Raw genomic sequence first — 12507 nt, forward strand, 5'->3', positions numbered from 1 at the left:
TAGCATAATGAAAAGACTTCCAGAGCTATTGTTATGTAACTCTCCAAAAGGTGTTCCTAAATGATTGGGCATAGGTTTATTTCAGTTCATGGTGATTTGCAAGCAGGATTTGCATCAAATGCAGACAGTATGTCACATCCCATTAAACCTACATGCTGCTTTGGTTGTGCCTTCTTAAACTCGAAAGACTTTTATGAAAGTAATAACAAAACAAGATCAGATGAGATACCCTGCAGATTCTGTAATTAACAGTGTTACCAATGCAAACGTATCAGTTGCATGGCTGAAGTTTCATCCACCAACAAGAGATAATGAGTGGCACTCTGGATTTCTCCCGGCTCCTTAAAAGATGTGACCCTTTGAAGTTTCGGAAGAACTCATAGGCACATATATAATTTGGTGGAGCAGATTGTTATATAGGAAATAGGTGCGAACTCATCCAGGAAATCATCTCAGATGACGGGTGTGTCAAATGATGGCTGACTGCAAGCTGAAAGGCAGCATGCAGAGAGAACGGTTTTATAGGCGTTATGTGGAACTGTGGGATTGAGTGAGCATTTGTCCTCCTCTCAAAGGACCCCGTGGTTTTGCCTACAGCCCCTCTGTAACATCAAAAAGATGAGTCTGTTCAGGCAAGTGGTCTCAGAGGGGGTGGATAGGAGTGTACTGGAAATGTCCTCTTTTTTGATATAGTTAATGCCTTCTACAGGTATAAAACAACACAATCATTACCATATGCCATGGTACAGAAGATCACAAAACACCATTGCTGACAGCCTCATATTGTCATACTGTTTTTTATACAGTTTTATACCAATCTTTTTGTAGAGCCCTTTTTTTTAACTGGTGAGGGTTTTTTTTTTTATTGCACTTCTCTTGTCATTCTGTCTATTGCCAACAAGCATTTTGCCCACAGGCTGTTTTAATTTCTGTCAAAGAGCAAGTCAAGCCAGTGATTGTATGTGCATGTATGTGTCTGTGTGTATGGAAAGATGAAAGGCCCTAACCACTAGTGCTGACCTTTATGCAATGTCCAAATAGGTTGGAGGACATCACAGTAGCTGAATGACCATCGCCAAATCTGTGAGGGCATCTACCCTATTTAAAAGCAATGAATTCATATTTTGTTGTTTTTCATGGGCTCTCAAACATCGGCTGATAATATCTGTTATCTGTTATCTGTTATCTATCTGTTAAAAAGAAATGTTGCCTTGGGAGCAGCAGAAATTTCACACACAAAGTTTGAAACCTTTTTTAAACTGAGTGACTAAATGGAACAAAGAAGATAATTTTGTTCTCTGTAAATAATCTAAACAAAAGCTCTGATGAATTTGGGTACACCAATTATCATAGTATGTAATCCATTCAGGGGCGTAATGTTTATACACTTCATTGATCAGTAATATATAGTATCAATAAGCTCAAGATCGGCATTTTATTAAATTAATTTTATTTATTTTACGTAATTAAATAGTCCGACTTTTTTTCCACATGCAGAATAAATTCAACTGATCACAAAGGCGAAAAGTTCATAAATACATTTCACCACTGGAGGGAGCCAAAACACCACACAAACCTGCCATGCTGACAGAAAGGGGATGACTGTGTTTCTTGTTTGTGATCAGAACCACAATGCCAATCATTAGTTAGGTGTAGCCTTAATCATAGCTTGACTTAATGCACTCAAGAGTTGATCTTTGTCGGTTTCAGTTACTTTAATTGACAGCAGTAATCAAGACAAGCTGCTTTAAATTGATTACAAAAGCATAAGAAAATTCACACCGCATGAGCTGCTTAAAGAGCCCTCACCCTCACCCACAGAGCTATTTTTTTAGGCATTAATAGCATCATCTACCATCAGTGCAATAAAATTCTTAGTAGTTGCATTATTAGTTTAATGCACATAAAGAGTCAGAGGTTGTAGTTGAAAGGGATCAAAACCTTTTCACCACTTATTTAGTTTATACACAGGTGAACTGATGTGTGTCTGTAGGCCTACAGAGAATCTGCAGCATCATTCTAGATGAATCACATGAGGGGTAGGACATGACCTGATGAAGGGACAGGACTGTGAGGAAGAGCACGTGACTTTTTAGAATAGTTTAATCATTTATGAAGCTGCTTACAATGGTGTCCCCTCCAGATATGGTCTCTTCAGCTAATTCATTTAGTCACCCTTTTATTGATTCATGAGTTCCTCATGTGACATCATGGTGTAACAGTAAGATCAGCAACCTTTCTCCCTCGGAAGAAACTTACAGTAGAGTGTAAACAGAGAGTCACATGTTCAAACATCACACTAACCACAGTGTGCTCCTGCTTTCTCACATAGCCTCCATAAAAAGTGTCAAAAGCCTCCTTCTTAAAAAAAATTACTACAAAGACATACTCTATATTTAGTGCAACTAACTTAGACCATCAAAATAAAAGGTACCCAAGAAGCACACTAGAAACTTTACAATAGAATTGATACAATAAATATACATATTTATAGAAATACAGCCTATGTTACCAACTCTTGGTTCTCTGTGTGTCGAGCTTGTGTCCGACACTTTCCTGGACAGAGATTTTGGACGTTTTCCCCCAATCTGCTGGAGTTCTTTCAATTTGGAGGTCAATGTTCAAATCAACTTGCCTTCACTTAACACACCTTTACAGCTCTTTTTTCAGCTCTTGGCATTTCTTCTTCGTGCATTCCTCCCTCCTGATGTTGCTGTCACACACTCTAAAAAGTAACTCAGAGGGCCTGTTAACACCACTTGATTTAATACATGGATGCAAGTTAAATATTGTAATTAGTTATTTTTTTAAGTTGTTATCAAATAATAATGTTGGTAATTACATCAAATTAATTTTGTATATCATTTATATTCAAATTTCATTGTTGGTGGGTTTAAAACAAAATTCAAGTTGCTGTAACTTAAAAAATTTAGCTTAATAACTTAATTTTTCTCAACATTGACTTTACAAGTTTAAATTCCCTCTACTACCCACACAATGTGCCTGAACTATTTCTGAGTAGGGACGGTGTGTTAGGAGGATGAACAACCTTGAGTCTTAAAACAACCAACAACAACCAAAGTCTTAAAAGACTTTGGACAATCTAATCAGATTTACATTTTGTAAAATTTCCCATTCTTTTCAAAGATGCATTTTGAGTGCAAACTGTGTAAATTTGAAACCTCCACACAAACTGGGTTGCTCCGGCACTACAGGTTACGTCATGGTCATGGGGAACGTCTGCCATGTATTCACCAAGACAGTTTTTGTTCATTTAAAACATGGGGTAGCCATCTGTCAAGACAGCACTCTCATGAAGCTCAGCAAAGTCTCAGCAAAGTGTCAGATCAGAAACTCAACACTTGCCAGTGTTGTAGCACTAGTGCAATATCAGAGAGAGAGCTCTTTGAGCACCTTGGTCGACATTTGAAAAAACTCAAGTCTGTGGTATGTGTCTTTAAAAACTGCAATTTTAGCTCCAATATTCATGGAACATTTGCCTCCCACAAAAGCAGAAAGCACACTCCTCACACACTGCAAGACTAAAGATGATGTGCTAAAGAAGTATGCATCTTCTTCAAATGCAGATAGCTACAGTGATACAGAGGTTCAAGATGTTGAAATTTGATGTGTAAAGAATACATAACACGAAAGGAATCACATAATGCTTTTGTCACTGAGGAGCAGTTGAAATTTGAGTTTGTTTTCTTATTTTTTATTTTTTTTTTTTTTGCAATGCTCAAATGTTTTTTGTTCAACTGAAGAAGCAAAAAGAAAGTTGAGAATGGTTTCTCTGTCCGGTTGGTTAATGTAATGCTACATGTTCAAGATTAAAATGTGTTGTTTAGAGAAGTATGTACATGTTTTACCCCAAAGAGAATGTTTTTGTGTGTTTTGGAAATGAATGATGTGGGCTTACTTGTAATGTTTATAGGCCTCTACTTGTGTTACTCTTTTACTCACTTGCAGCCAGTCTCGTGACTTTTGCTGTTGTGGAGACAACGATTTTGAGGTCACACTTATTCGAGATGCTTAAGGAATACATAACACATAAGGAATTACGTAATGCTTTTGTCACTGAGGAGCAGTTGAAATTTTAGTTTGTTTTTGCTATCTCAAGTGTAGTTCACAATAATAAAAAAAAAAGTTAATTGCAAAAGCAGTGGCTGAACTGTTTTTCTTGAAAGCTACATTACCAAAGAAAAAAAAAACCTACAAAAAAAAAAAAAAAGCTGAAGAAAATCTAATGGGAGCAACAGAATGTATTTATATTGTTGCTACTTAAAAATTTGTGTGCATTATTATTGTAATTAACTAGACAACAAATAAAAGTACTTTATAATAACATGGTAAAGCCAGTTGGAGTAACTTAATTTTTATGAGTTATCAACTTAAAAACTTGCCTTTAGGCTAATCGTTATTAACCAGGTTGTTCTCAGTCTTTGACTGAAAATGAAAAGCTAATTCGCCCAAAGTAATATAGTTTGTTGGTTCAGTGTAATTTCAAATTAAGTTGTCACAACTAAGAAAGACTAATGGAAACTGTTGCGTTGATTTTTTTTTTTTTTTTTTTTTTTTTTTTTGAGTCTAAACATTTCTTTTTAGAGTGCATCATTCATGAAAATTTGAATGCTGAACCTTAAACAGCCCCTGTTGTGTGACTGCGTGGTGGTATACGGTATATGCAGTTATGGGATTATGCACGCAAAGGATATAGGTGGCTCGTAGATTAGTGTGAAGGGCTCTGAGACTCAAATGCAGTCCTCTTCCGATTTACAGATCCTCTATTGGTGGTGGTGATGGCTGTTAGGGCCCCTCCTGCAGTACCGTGTTAGAGCACAAGGAGCCGCTGTGCTCCTGTTATATCACCGCGCTTTGTCATCTGTCTGTCATGCTGGAGACTGTGCAGGCACCAAGCATCCGAAAGCACAGCGCCAGGACGGTTGTCGTGACTTCAACCACATAGAGGGGCATGCACGCAGAGATCCCATACTCCATATGAACACCTGTGTTAATGGACTTAATGGATTACTAATCTTTTTAAAACATAAGATCCGTGACCCTGTCGGGGTATATTATTTTGTGTAGAACTGCTCAGGTAGGGTTTATGCATTATGATGCATTGAAAGGATTTTCGTTTATGGCACCGCCTTCCCTTTGTGCTATTTACTTTGCTTCTGTGTGTAAAACCAAGCTCTCTGTCTCCGCAGAGTGCTGAGTGTAGATATAACTACTACACGACCCGAGATGTTGTTATTGTGGTGAAAGAAAAGCGCAAGAAGTGTGTGTCACGACTGCGGAAGATGTGTGTCTGTGTGTGTGTGAGAGAGAGCGTGTGGGGGGTGCGAGGTGGGTTGGCATCTAGGGGTCACACATAGGGCAGTCTAATGGCTTGATATGAATTCTCTTACATTTACATTAACCGCATAATAAAGTAGTAATAAGTAATAAGTAATGCAACAGAATTCATCACATCGCTATTAGTCCATTATCGGACGCAGAGCAGAAATTGCGCAGAGGGTGGAGGAGAGCGAGTTCGTGTCATGTAATGGATGTATGCGATCCTTGTAAGCACCCATGGGTGCGATCTGAAAGTGCAACTCCGACAGTTTCACAATGACCCCGGGAAAGTCCACCGTTGTCCCTGCATTGACGCTCTGAGAGAAAAATCAAAAAGCTCGGTGCACAGCCAAATTGGCACCGATGGCCGACGGGAAATCAGAGTGGGGGTTGTGTCGTGAGTGTGTGTGTGTGTGTGTGTGTGTGTGTGTGTGTGTGTGTGTGTGTGTGTGTGTGTGTGTGTGTGTGAGAGAGAGAGAGAGAGTGAGTGAGTGAGTGAGTGAGTGAGTTTCAGGGGAGGGTTGGACCTCAGAGCAACCAATGAGAACGTCGTCCGATTTGGCTGCTGTGGCTGAAGACTTGTTGAGAGGTTATAAACTCCACATCTCACTGCGAAGGTACATTTAAAGAGAACTGTGTGCAGCAGGGAGACAACAGAGCGAGGGGAGAGAGGGACAGACACACGTACACTCTTCAGACACGACAATAACAATAACAACAACAGCAGCACCTGATACTCTCTTATCGGGATCAATCAGTCTTTTTTCCACATTTGCTGTGTTCTTTGGGGGCTATTCTGGAAAGATTTTGGCGATGTCCAACGTCCAGTTATCGAACAGCGCGCTGGAGAGGCTGGTGGCCAGGAGGACCTTCCCTCTACACAAACGCACCAGCGTCTGTCGAAACCTCTTCGGACCCGTGGACCACGACGAAGTGAGCCAGGAGATGAAAGCCAAGATGAGGGAGATTTCCGAGCGCGACCAGCAGAGATGGAACTTTGATTTCGAGACCAACACCCCGCTGGATGGGGATTACAAGTGGGAAGAAGTGTCCGTGGATAAGACCCCGGCGTTTTATCAGGACTCTGTACAGGACGGCAGGACAAGGGTGCCCGCGACCCCCGTCAAGCAGAAGCCCACTGCGGACTCTCCCGTCCCGGAGGCGCCTCGCATGGATGTACTGGAGCGCTTGGCCGTACCGGAGAGCAGCGGCGGCGTTCCCTGCCAGCTGGAAGTCAACCAGGAGAACCGCAAGGACAAGCTCAACTCAGGAAAGCCGAGCCACAGACAGGTCCGGTGTGTCGGACGCAAGAGGACGGCCGCTGCTGACAACAACACACACATCACAGGTGAATATGAGACATTTTAACATCCTCACACTCAGGCTTCGCGGCTGCGCCCTCTTTCCAACCACCCCCCCATCCACCCACCTTGCCATCTCTAACCCGTTCTTCTCTGCTTCGTGCGTAATTGTGGTTGCGGCGGATTTATGTGAACTAACAGTTTCTCTTCTTCTCCACAGACTTTTTCGCGAAACGAAAGAGGGCTGCTGATAGGTATTCTAACGATCTGAGCGCTTGCCACCTCTCCAAGTCCCCGATCCCGGTCGAACAGACTCCGAGGAAGAGGATCCGCTGAAGGTACGAAGCTCTGCCTCGTTCAACAGTCGGGTTAAAATGCCTAAATCTAGTTTGAAGTCTCCATCCCTATTTGTCCGAATTTAAATAATCACAATATAAGGACGTGCTCAATTGTGTTTGCTGTGTGATAAACATTTATTTCTGTTTAGTATTTTTAGGGTTAAGGATTAAGTGTAGACGAGCCAAAAAAGCGTAGACAGGCTTATCAGGGAAGCGGGGGGGGGGGGGGGGGGGGGGGGGGGTTTCGGCGGTGGGGAAGTAGTAGTAGTGATAGTAGTAGCTGTAGTAACGCCAGTGGTTGGGGGAGGGGGTTGTGCGTCACGATATGGCGGGAAAAGGGCTTGTGTAAAGGGTGACGCCTGCTGCCGAGGCTGCATATCCTGTTTCCTCAGAAAGGCTGACTGACGTCTTTTATTTCGGGAAAGGGAAAACTAATCGTTTTTATTATTCCTTTTCTTCTAGGTGACGACTTTTTTCTGTTGTTTTTTTTTTCTTCTTGCACTATTTTCCTGCATTTTTGAGGTCGGATGGGAAAATCTTTTTGTCTCCGTTGGAGAAAGAAAGAGAGAGATACAGCGGTGGGACGGTCGGAGGCTGGGGAATGGAAAGGAAGATGCCCAGTCAACTAGGTCCGGCTGGCGGCTCCGGCTCGGTGAGTCCCGACGGAGCGGAGCCTGAACTCGGGAGCAGACTCTCAGGACTGAACGGTTTGCGGGAGAGGAGCGGATGGAGGAATGGATAGGAAATATCGACGAATGACTTCTATCCAGTACAAATGTAGCATTCATTATTGCTTTTGCATTCACCACTCGACAGTGTTAAATGTTTTAACATCTGTGCAATCCTATTTTACTAAAAAAAAATGTCTACACTGGCCAAAAGTGTACAGTTTTATAGAGACAATAGCCTATAAATGTTTATTTCTGTTCTGGTTTTCTGTAAATGTATATTTTTAAGACTATTCTAACTTATAATTTATTTATGTTTCTTTATATTTGTTAAATGCCTTGTTGATTTAGCCAAAGGGCATGTTTTATTTTTATTTTATTATTGACATTTTTTTAATTTGTGATGTTTTGCAATCATGTAGCTTCCCCATAGTAGTTCACACTTGAAAAAAAAGATAGGTTTCCTTGTGTTTCTGAGCCGTTTCTATTTTTGTGATTTCATATAAGTGCCCTAATTATGTATTGCAAAAGATGAGAATAAATATTTTTCAGTTCGACTTTAAAGCTGATTTGTTTGTGTTTTTTTTTTTTTTTCTTATTGGTCTTCTTATTGGTCTGACTCATTTTGAGATTGAAAGTGGTTATGAGCTCGACGCCATGCATAGTCTGGTGTTGGTGTTTTATCTCAGTAAGAACAAAGGTTTTTTGTAGGCTTCTTTAAAGACAGGAACATTCACCTCATCGGCTCTTCGCGGCAGTAAAGGTGGATTTTAAAGATGTTTTGTGACGTTGCAGTCTTATCACACGCATTTCTGACTCCACTAATGGCGCAGGTATCCTTTACACACAACAGCCCCTCCTGTGTGTGTGTGTGTATGCGTCTGCTCTGGGAGCCTGGTATCTACCTTGCTGGGGAACAACGCATTCAGACATGCAACCTTGTGCACCGTGGCAGCTGCGGGATATAGGCTGGGATTTAAAGGCCCTTTCGCCCCTCTAAAGAAGCAGCAGCTGCCTTTGGATCCCCGCTTTGTCCGCCACGAAGACACCCCCACATCCACCCGCACTCAACAAGCTCTCCTAAAGACCCCCCCCCCAACACACACACGCATACACACACTGTTTACCCCGTCGTGGATACACCGGGCGTGGAGGCCACCTGCCAGAGCTGGAAAAAGAAAACTACTAGTCTTTGTAATTGTCCTCCTCTTTTGAAACAAACCATTCAACAGGTCATACTTGATAGTTTACCCTTAATTGAAAGAAGCCAAATGCATCATCATCAGCAGCCGTGTGTTTGAGTGCGTGTGTGTGTGTATTTGTGAGTGCGCACTGGGCCTGGACTCACTATCAGTGCGCGCATAAGACAAAGCCACATTTATTAATTTCCCTTACATTTTCCGCGGTGTTTGTTTGAATAGCTTTGACTATCTGACATGAATGTTTTGATGAAAATGGAGACTTTTGATGGCTAGAGTGACTTTGTCAGTTCCATACAGCCATAAGCTCTAACGGGCTTGTTCTGATTTCCAACACAAAGCGCTCTCCGGCTCCATTCTTTCCTTTTTGTTGCCATATGGCAAATCCATGTAGACATAGCCAAGTCCCATTCAGTCAGCCACAGAATGTCCTGCATCAGAGAACAAAAGACACTTTGTCTGGCTGCTCTATTGATACGAATGGGCGAAAAAAATATTATAATTAATCTATGGCTATATCCAGCTAATTAACGCCCATATGCCCAGGGGGAGCTGCGGGGCCATTCAGTGTAGTTTTAAATTCTCAATAGTTTACATGTTAAAGACAACAGCTGTTCATGTGTTACTTTAATGAAGTCCCCTCTATGTTGGAAACTGGACACATTCAGGGGACTCAAGTCCCAGAGTTAAAGGGGTCATCTTGCTTTATTTGTCTCTACAGCTGTGCAACTATATAGAATTTGTCCCAATAAATAGAACTTAAAATTGCATTGTTTCCTCAAAGAGGCATTGAATTCAAGTCATTGTGTGAAAGGTCGTAGACTAAGACTAGAAATCCAAACAGTAATCTTCTATTTAAATGTAATAATAATAATAATAATAATAATAATAATAATAAAATATTAGAGGTTCTTTAAACTTCAATTCAATATAATCAAGCTCCACATGCATAATAAATTATGTTCATCACAAGTAATAGCAGCGTTTGTTCAGAGGCCTTCATATTGGGCTGGGCTTTTACAGGTTACATGGGCTCTGCTGAACATATTATTTGACAATTATAACTTAATTCAGCCCTGTCTTAAATATGATGGACTCAAAAAAGGAGATGACAGCTAACATACAGACCTCATTAACAAGCCTATTACAATAGCATACAATTAAACAACCAGCTACAGATGGAGAGAATCAGCCTCATGGGCCTATCTGACCTTTAAACTAACATCCACATCCATGGTGTCATTTGTCTCAGTAAGTCTTCAGAACAGTTACATTAATTTTATTCAACCAGTTGAGTACAGCTTCAGCATTGATGTACCTGTCTAATATCTGTCTCTATATCAGATATGATCTCAATTGTGCTGAGAATAAAATGTAGTTTGACCTTTTTGATGCAGAAAATAAATAAATAAATAAATAAATACATAAATAAATAAGAAAAGTTGACAACCCTTATAATAATCTATGAGAACATTCTTTCTTTATCTCTTACATTTATTTGGTTTGGATTAAAAAAAAAAAAAACCTGTTTTGTTTTATACAATTTAATTTGAAAATGTCCTGGGATTGACAAGAAAAAAAAATGAAATTTTGAATTCCTGCATCTGAGAGAATTTGAACTTTAAATGACAGGGATAATTTTGCCTTTAGGAATTAATCGTGTAGCTTGTGAAAACGTGGGCCTGAAGTGAAAAATTTGTGGAATTTTGCACACACTGACACACTGTGGCTTCTGGGTTTCGTGCCAATGTTGCGACAAAAAATATAATTTCAGACCCCCACCCCCCCCCAAAAAAAATAAATAAATAAACCACTCAAAACACACAATTATCGAGACAGTCTGCAAAGACTGCAATTAAATATAGAAAGGGGGGAAATCAGCCAAAGGGAATTAGCATTTTCCATGACCATCTGGCACCGGCGCAGGCGACAGGGAACAAAGGCGAGCTGGATGGAGAGGAGAGGCGAGTGTGCCATCGCATTGACCTGCAAATGAGGCTTTGTCACCGAGTTAAAGCTCCCTGACCCCCTTTACCCCCCCTCCACCTAAAAAAGACTTCTTTTTTAAAACCTATAGCGTGACGAATGGAGGCCTGAATCCATGTCTGTGTGTGTTGTAGAGCTGCAAACCCAAACTTTCCAGAAATTGATGACAAAATGCAAACAACCTAGCTTCTCTGAAAATATTTTGAAACCATGTGTGTGTGTGTGTGTGTGTGTGTGTGGGGGGGGGGGGGGGGGGGGGGGGGGTTAGGGTTAGAAAAATGACAGTTTTCTATATTTTCTGAAATAAAGACGAGCTTTTATCTGAATTGAAGCAGAATGAAATGATAATGAACTCCACCTAGCCTTTTTTTTATTAAAGAATGAAACAATATAAAAGCCTCATACACACAATGAATGGTACTAATGTGGATATGTGTGTCAGACCTGAGGAGCCACTATCGCACCATAAATGAAATGTTTCTCTTCTGCCTTTATTTTACTATAAATAAAGGTGGGAATGCAATTAATTCAGACTCAAAATACCCAAAATTAATCCCGTTTGGTTCTCTGTACTCACTAAAGCGGTCAATGGCATGAAAGTGTGTGGATTTGGGGGTGGGGTGTTGGATGGCTGGACACCTGTACCTCCTCCCCCTGGCCCCCTGACAACCACCCCCTCCACCTCCACTTCAGGAGTGTAGTCGGCAGACAGACCCACGAGTTTGTATAAAGGTGATTGTATCCGGAAGAGAGATCTATGTTGTGTGTGTGTGTGTGTGTGTGTGTGTTTTAGAGACGAATTAATGAAGTATGTCGAATCAGTGTTAAATGCTGTAGAATAATCACAGCACAGACAGTTGAATATACATTTCAGGGCGCTTCAAGGTCCATATACAGGAACAAAAGATAATAATATAAACGTTACATAAAGTCGTTATAGAGCAAATTTAATTAGTCTATCCCTAAAAATATTATGTTAGTCATCAAAACATCTCTAACTGCTACACGCCGCTAATCTAATCAGAATAATATAATATTATACTTTCATAATAAAGATGTAAATGATTAGGGGCCTGCGCATCAAAACTTAATGTAATTAGGAAGTCAAATGATTTGCTCACTGTTTAGGAAATAACATGAATAATGTAAACACCTTGACTCAGTATTATGGCGATATTGTTATGGTTATTTTTAGTTTGAGCGCCTCCTGATGCAAACGTGCCCCAATGTTTTCCCCTCTTTATTTTTCTCCTCCTCTTCTCATGGGCCCCTTTTCTCTTTACAATCCACTCAGTATTCATGCCCGTGGACAACAAAGAGCACGGCTCAATCCACGCAGGAGGCGGTGTGACAGGGAACTCGTGGCAGCTTTTCAAATATCTCCTTTCTGTCTCCTCCTTTTTTCCCTTTGCAATCGCGACCCAGTTGGAGGGAGGGGGTCATCAGCCTCCCACCTCAATCTCTAATTCACTTTACTCTCCCCAGGCATCAAGGGGATCGGGTTTAACTCTGCCCAGAAAAAAGGCAGATCCTTTACAATGTTTCCCAACGTGAAGGAGAGCAGCTCAGTGTCTGCGCTGAGAGATGCAGTGTCGGGAAAGGGATCAAAATCTAAAATGATGTAGCCTACATAAATCTCCAAAACTGAGAGCCTCGGATGTATTTTTATCTGAGT

General features: G+C 40.9%; 1 protein-coding gene across 2 annotated transcripts; it reads left to right on the forward strand.

Moving 5' to 3' along the window:
* The first annotated feature begins 5840 nt into the window (after positions 1–5840).
* On the forward strand, positions 5841–8205 carry cdkn1cb (cyclin dependent kinase inhibitor 1Cb). Of its 2 annotated transcripts, XM_029523419.1 has the most exons (3): positions 5841–6688; positions 6862–6979; positions 7442–8205. In XM_029523419.1, exons 1-2 carry the CDS (start codon positions 6154–6156, stop codon positions 6975–6977), a joined length of 651 nt encoding a protein of 216 aa, XP_029379279.1. In that variant the 5' UTR covers positions 5841–6153; the 3' UTR covers positions 6978–6979; positions 7442–8205. The 2 variants fall into 2 exon arrangements, with proteins under 2 accessions (XP_029379279.1, XP_029379278.1); XM_029523418.1 differs by lacking the exon at positions 7442–8205 and having other exon boundaries at positions 6862–7184.
* The last annotated feature ends 4302 nt before the right edge of the window (positions 8206–12507 follow it).

Source organism: Echeneis naucrates, chromosome 16, assembly GCF_900963305.1.
Source record: "Echeneis naucrates chromosome 16, fEcheNa1.1, whole genome shotgun sequence".
NCBI classification, from domain to species: domain Eukaryota; kingdom Metazoa; phylum Chordata; class Actinopteri; order Carangiformes; family Echeneidae; genus Echeneis; species Echeneis naucrates.

Coding starts and splice junctions, on each gene's coding strand:
- cdkn1cb (XM_029523419.1), top strand. CDS start 6,154: ATGTCCAACGTCCAGTTATCGAACAGCGCGCTGGAGAGGCTGGTGGCC. Junction 6,689..6,861: donor CAACAACACACACATCACAG/GTGAATATGAGA, acceptor TCTTCTCCACAG/ACTTTTTCGCGAAACGAAAG.